Consider the following 7,543-nt stretch of genomic DNA (forward strand, 5'->3'; position numbering starts at 1 on the left):
TTTATTTGACAAGACTACTTTTTTACTGGTAAAAATTTATACTCTATTAGTGGGGGTTGTCTTAGTCTAGGTATATATTTCCCTATTGCTATGCATTATATATAGAGAATTTAGTTACACAGAAACTATAAATACTCATTATATTCTTCAGCTGGAGCTCAACATTTTACATGTCGAACTAATGCAATCAAATAGCCAATAGCCACAGTAAATCATCATGAACCTTATCAGCTAGCTACTAGCTATATTAATTATCATTACAATGTATAAAGTTAGCTAACATATCAAGTAATCCTTTATCCATAGTTGAGCATAAAAAAAAAGTGAGCAAACAAGATAAATAAAAAATTGTTAATTTAAAAATCTGTAAATGGGGATTGTAAAAAAAGAAAGGGAACAAGGCTTGATGTACTGTAGACACTATTTACTCAAACTACAAATCCCTATTATGACTCCACTAGATTTTGTTCTAGGTCTACTTCCAGGAAGAACATTAAAGACTTCTTTCTTCAAAACATTGTTTTTTGCTATACCTTATTAACAATCTTGCTTGTATCTCTTTCTGAAAAAGCTTTTTATACTAACCTCTAGCAACAAGTTTACTCATGGCAGCATTATGTTGTTGAACAGTTTGAAATTTACTAAACGTGTCAATGCACAGTATCATTTCTCACCTCTATGGTGGTACACCATTGGATTAGTATGTGCTGATTGTTTTTGAAGTGTAATTAACCCTCCATGCAATAAGCTTTCAGTAGCTGTGTTAACCAAAGCTGAACCTGTTATAGGCTAACTATCAATTCAATTGTGCAAATTTCACAGACCATAACAATTTACCATCATAACTCGTGTTTCATAGCATTAATATTTTTTGTTTGCAGAGAATTCTGTAGTTGAAGTTTATATTTCAATTTATTTTTGTATGAACTTGTGGTGCTGATTTTACTACCTAATTTCTTTGGATAATACATGTGTAATGCTGTTTTAAGTTTGGAAGTTTTAATTATATATGTAACTTTCTAATTCAGGCTTCCTTCCTAACTGATTGAACAGCCTAGAGTATTACTGGTGAATTTAATTTTTTATATATGTATTATATAATTATAGATTTTTTAGCTAGATTGATTTTGAATGTTGTTGAATGTCTGTAATGATATTGAAAAAATAATTACTTTGTTGCTAAAACAGAACTTCTATCTTGGATTTTTTAGCAGAATGCCAACATCCTATCAGCAGTTCTGTGCTTAATTAAAGAGTTGGATTATGCAAGTCTTGAAGTTGTGGAGACAGCCATTCATTGCCGCATGGAAGAAATGGATGATTAATTACCTCAAATAAAGACCATATTTTGATGGTTTTAACTTAACAACAATAACACTTGCAAAGGAAATAATTTTAAATCTGATTTTACAGTTCTACAGCTATTAAGGAAATAATTTTAAATCTCATTTTACAGTTCTACAGCTATTGTTGAAAATTTGTCACCATGATGAAAAGAGTTGCCAAGTAGAGTGCTTTTCTTTTTTTTAAGGTAATGTTATTAAAAATAATTTCACATGTAGTTTTATTGCTGTGAAAGCTGAATCTTAAGGAAAGTAAATGCTAATAGAACTTTAAGACCTTGCAAAAAAGTGCTAATGAGTCTTGCATAATTTCCTTTACATTTTGTAAAATATTAGAAAAAAAAAGGCTTGTACAGAGAACTAATGTATATTCCAACGTATTATGCTGGTATACCAGATACTGCATTGTGTTTTCAATTTTCTACTGATTTCTTTGTTTTATTTACAATGTACAGTCATAAAAATCAGAAAATTAATAAATTTGAGCATTTTATTTGTACATAATTTGCCATTTAGTTTATACATTTATTTATGCAACACCTTTAACTGATAAAGTTCATGTACTGAACTACAGAAGTTCATTAGGTTGTGCCATGCATCCACATGGTATTATAATAAGTCTACATTAAGACTGTTTATTTTAGTAGAAAAATCTGTAGATTATTTGTTTGATAAAGGCTTATGTGGTCACTATTAACATTTGTTAGTACTATCAAAAAGGCAATGTTCTTGATTTAAGCAGATATCTACGTTATTTAGTACATTTATTTTCTTGGTCATTTCAGGTTTTAATCAGAATTTGGTGGTAATTATGTATTTTATATTGATCTATAGTGGTTTTTTTTCCAATTCATAAAGCTTTTCATACAAGTTAATATTTGCTAACATTTCTTAGGTATTGAATATAGCTGAATATTATTTCCAGTAAAAAAATATGAATTTTACAAATATTCAAATACAATTAATACTGTCATCAGGGTTTCAACTTTACTTCTAGGAATGTGTAATATTAACAAGAACAATTTTTACAAACAGATGTAGCTGCTTTACTGAAATATAGATTTTTGCAAGTTATGGTGCAGTAAAAATTTATTTATCATTTTGACACTGTAAAAGAAGTGAATTCATGATGTAGTTTCATATCAAAATTTAATATGAAACTTCACAAGTTTTACTGTGTTTTCTCCTTACTAAGTTGTTTGTTCTTTGTGGACAATATTAGTAGGTATCTATTTTTTCCATAATATTGTATTAGGGCCAAGAGGATCTTGTCTAGCTCTAGTTGTTAGACCCAGTGCTAAATATACTTAGTGAAATTTATCATATGTGATTTACTCAGTTTATCAGTACAGGTAACATGTATATACATAAGAAGGTATAGTTGGAGAACAGGAGTTGTGGGAGATAAAATGTGAAACTGACTTACTTTCTTGCATTTTTAGCTCTTACTTAATGGTTTTGGTGAAGCATTATATTTTATTGGAATATTTTCATATATCCATTAATTGTGTTTAGTTTTGATGTTTGGTGTATAAGGAGGTTTGTAGTGTATGGATTTAAAAACTAATTATTGGATAAGAAATTGTGCAAGAAAGTTTACATTAGAAATGATTGCTGGCTCAATAGTTTTACATGGAAGTTTATGGCTTGGGAAGCTAAGAAATGATCACTGGCTCAGAGTTTGTAAGTTAAAAATTTTTTTTTTTAGGGTGGGAGTATTCAAAGTTTTGCACAAGGTCCAGGAAAAATTCAGAACAGAATCCTGATGTCCAAGTATTATTTGCGTATATATTTACAATCTAATTTGTGTTGAATTTGAAATTAAGCACATATTAAATGTTACAATAGTAGTTAATATTACTGTCTAATTGTAATCTGGGTAGTAAGTAATGACTTGCAGTCAAAGGGAATGTGGAGGCTCATGGCAGTTATTATATCCCCATTGGTTGCTTTTGACAAGATTCATAGTGGAGAAAAATTACTACCGAACATTGTCAAAACAGATGTCAGATTTTTTAGCTATGTCTAATTTCCTTTTGGAAGTAAATTTATATTTTCAATTGGTTAGACAATTTATCCAATACATCATTAGAAAGTGGAATTGCTACTTGTTCTTAAGATATAGTTTGTTATATAATTTTGCTCTGCCAGCTAGAGAGAGAGAGAGAGAGAGAATTTGAACAGTTGGAGACATCTGCATTGTGAAGATTAGAGATGAAAGATTAAAATACTATTGTGATGAATTTTGAAGATAATTTATCTTTAAAATTAAAGAGCAAAAGGATTAAGGTCTTACAGATTTGTGTAAAATGTAAAACTTCCCATCAGTTTGAGGGTCTATATTAGGAGTCAGTGAGTTAGTTATTACAAGGGATTGATTTAAATGTATGCATATTTTATTTTTCAATTGGAGATGATGTATTATCCATTGCATTTTTTCTTCTGTCAATCACTGTAATCTAATTGATTACATGGGTATTTAATGATATTAAGGGCAAGTGATAATCACAGCAAAACACAAAGCTGTAATTGTGGAATGGGTTTAAGTGAGAGCTAGAAGTAAGTGTACAAATGAATGCAGGTGAGTTAAAAACCACTAGAGATAGCAGGCTTACATGGATCTGCAAAGACAGACATTACACAGTGTTCAGCTACATATCTGTTTGTTGGAATTAATGTAGAATACTCCAAAGAAAACTTGAAAAGGAACACAGTCCTTTAGGCCCTACGGTTCCATCACATGTGTAGAGTTAGTAAAGTTGGACAATTAATCTACTTAATATTATGTCATAAACAGATGTTCTTTTTCACATTATCTGAGGTTTTCAAGCGTTTCTTTCTCTTGTGTTTCTGTATTTTCCTATCATTGTACCTGGCTATTATTTAAAGTTTTGATGTTATAAATGTAAAAGGTGATATTTATGAGATGGGGAATAATCTTTGCATTAAACTGGTTACAGATAGTATTTATATTAAACCCCAAGTCCATTTTGACTCTGCAACTTTAGTGTTAACTTATCAGAAAAAAACATTGAGGCACCAAATTATGGTTACAAAAAGTAATTAAATGTTGGTTTATTACATTTAAAATAACAACTTTGAAGTTTATTGACATTTGTTACCGCTATTTATCAAGAGTAGAAGTAACATAGATTTATTTCACGATGTGGACACTATCAATAGTCAAGTCATCTTTTTTTTCTATTATTGCCACATTACTAAAAAATACAGTTTTATCATACTAAAAATCATTGAAAGTTGGACATGAAAAGAAGAGCAATCAAAGCCATCCTCAAACATTTTCAAAAAAGCCTTTAGTAGGTAGTATGCTTTCACTAAAAGTGGTTGAGTTTTTGACAATTTCAGTATCTGGCTGATCAAAATGTGATTTTACTTCTCACATTTCCATTTCTAGCAATTCAAAGTTGTTCTAAATTGACATAGACAACTACACTTGCCTAATCTTCTTAGCTGTTTAATGTACCAATAAAGTTCTTGAAATTGTTTTGTAAAAAAAAAACTCTTCAAATTATTCTATTGTCCTCAGATCCTTCAAGTGAGACATTAGTAAGTAATTTCCATTGTCACATGTTTGATTTAAAGATATGGAGGAGAAAATTTATCTGCAATAGAAAACACTAGTTAAGTAAACTTCAACACCTAAATTTTCAAAATTAGTCCAACTGCATGAGCGAGCCATTAGTTTTAGCTGTGTAATCATCTCGACTCTAACTGATTTCTTTCAAAGTGCTGTTAGAACTTTGTTGATCAGAAAGATGCTATTAATAGAAGCATTCATTACTAATAATCTTTCAAATATGTTGTCTTTATGATGAACGTTTATTACCTGTATTAACTCATAAATAATAGCTATGCCATTATCAACAAAGTTACACTATATCCTGTAGACACAGATTTAAATTGTGACCCAAGCAATGCAAATACAATTATCATTTTTTTTTCTTTTTTAACAAGAGCTTTAACACTATTATGCACATCACCCATACTTGTAGCATCATCATAAGCTTGGCCTCTGCAATGTGACAGTGAGTTTGGATCAGCACATCTTTGATATTACTAAGTAATGTTAAAGATTTGGTATTCAACTGCACAAGACCAAGTGGCTCCTCTTGAATTAAATAATTGCTATAAATCCACCAAGTGATATGCTCATTACTACAAATACCTGTTGTTTAAGCAATTATAGCAAACCATTGTTTTTAATACCAGTTAAAACCTGCTCCATCACAATGTTATCCATTTCCATATTATGGTAAATCTTTTATTCACAATTTCTAGTAAAATGCATTTCCTTGTGGAATTGCAGTCTTTTAGTTCTGGGAAAGCTTCATTTTAAAAAGTTAACTAACAAAAGTTCCCTTCAAATGCTACAAGATCTTTATGATGGCCTCTCATTGGAAACACCTTTGTTTAACCAGGAAGTGAACACATAAAAGCAATTTTACAAAGAATACTCGGTGACGTTTTTAAGTTATTTCTAGTTGTGTATCCAACTGAATAGCAATTGTAGTATATAGTGACTTAGCTTTTATATCACTTTCCAATGTAGATCTAGATAATTTATTTCATGCTGAGCAAATTACTGATGATCTTTCTTCAAATTACAAAACTCATCTTTAAGAAAAATAATATTTTTGGAAAATTTAGAGAAGATTCTTTTCTGATAACTGTGAATGTCACTACTGTGGTGAACCAAGTACCCTACAACACCTAATACTGTCTTAATGGACTCCAAAAAATCTATACCACTATTCCAAGCCAAAGAAAGCAGGTGTAATGAAGTTCTATAGTAGACAGATGCAACCTAGTTGGTATGGAAATCAGTGTGTTTACTAATGTACTTTAGAGCTTAAAAATATTTTGTCATGCATAGAAAGCTGCTGAACACTAATGGCTCTGACATTTCAAAATATTAGAAATCTGTTTTTCCTGATGGTCAAAGTTGTAATGATTCATAACTTGTTGACATATGTATTCTACATAATTGAGTTATTAAAACTTCATTTTTTTTGTTCTATATGTAGGTTGTTTTTCAGCTACCATACTAAGTGCTGGGTTGGGCTAATTGGATAGCCAGGTCAGGCTTGCTAACTAATTATTTGGTCAAGCATGCCGACTTGTGTACAATTTTATTACACTTAAGACATAAAAACATTTTATAGAAACTTCTACTCCATGCTTCAAAAATCCATGAAAGTTTTTTTTCATGTGCTATCATCATATAGATGATATAATGCTTGTTGTACAGCATGGCTCATTAGAGACTAGATATAATGCTTATTGTACACCAGCATGGTTTATTAGAAACCAGATATAATGCTTATTGTACACCAGCTTGGTTCATTAGAAACCAGATATAATAATCATTCATTAGAGAGTGAATATAATGCTATTCGTATATGAACATGGTTCATTAGAAACTGGAGGTAATGGTTATTGTACACAACCTTGGTTCATTGGAGACTGTATATAATGTTTATTTTATAGGAACTTTGTTCATAGCTTCCAAGTATGAGACACAAGTTATTCAGTTTCTGTTTATGATCATGCCAAAGGATGCTTATATGATTGAACCAAATGCCAGTGCTTGACCTACAGGCTAGCATTAATGTAACAGTGTCTAGCACATGCTGTTCAAATTAGGTAAAGTGGGGATGATATATATGTTGCCTTTTAACCTCAGCCAAATTTGGTATGTTGAAACATATTCTCTACACTCACGGCTATAGTATTTGTAAGAAAATTCACTTAAGTTAATTGGAATAAAATTTTTACTGTACCGTGCACTTGATAATAAACAGCTTATTTCCTCTTGTTGCATCACTAGGGTTGAAAAGAATCCAATTACGAACTCGTATAAAAGTTATGCTGGACCAAGTGGGTATACATCACTGCATATATTCCAACTCTAATGTGATTTATTAGAAATGAAAAGAACTAATTGTCAGCAATATGCAAGTCATAGAAATGGTTAATAACCAACACAACATTGATGGGGGTGCTTGTATTTTAATTCCAGATAATTCACATTTTGTGCAGGTTTTTATCAGATAGTGCATTGTAAAGTTAACTTTAAAATTTACTTGAGAGTGAAACAGAGGCCATTAAAAGTAGTGGTGCTGTTGAAAACTTGACAAATGCTATGTATTCAACAGAGATAGATATAAATGCCATAAATA

At 30.5% G+C, this 7,543-nt stretch overlaps 1 protein-coding gene across 3 annotated transcripts in view; it reads left to right on the forward strand.

Annotated features, from left to right (window-relative positions):
* The window catches only part of LOC106469663, a 51,978-nt gene extending 44,735 nt beyond the window's left edge, over positions 1–7,243 (forward strand). The window contains exons 7-8 of one of the 3 annotated variants that reach the window (XR_002612888.1): positions 1,215–1,413; positions 1,457–7,243. Coding sequence is in view for 2 of the 3 variants with exons in the window: in XM_013930163.2 (XP_013785617.1) it covers positions 1,212–1,325 (114 nt within the window). In the remaining variant the exon portion in view is untranslated. Of the gene's footprint in view, positions 1–1,211 lie in introns of all 3 variants that reach the window. The other 2 variants (XM_013930163.2, XM_022398235.1) reach the window with 2 other exon arrangements.
* Positions 7,244–7,543: the final 300 nt, after the last annotated feature.

This window comes from Limulus polyphemus, unplaced genomic scaffold (assembly GCF_000517525.1).
Source record: "Limulus polyphemus unplaced genomic scaffold, Limulus_polyphemus-2.1.2 Scaffold3600, whole genome shotgun sequence".
Lineage (NCBI taxonomy): Eukaryota > Metazoa > Arthropoda > Merostomata > Xiphosura > Limulidae > Limulus > Limulus polyphemus.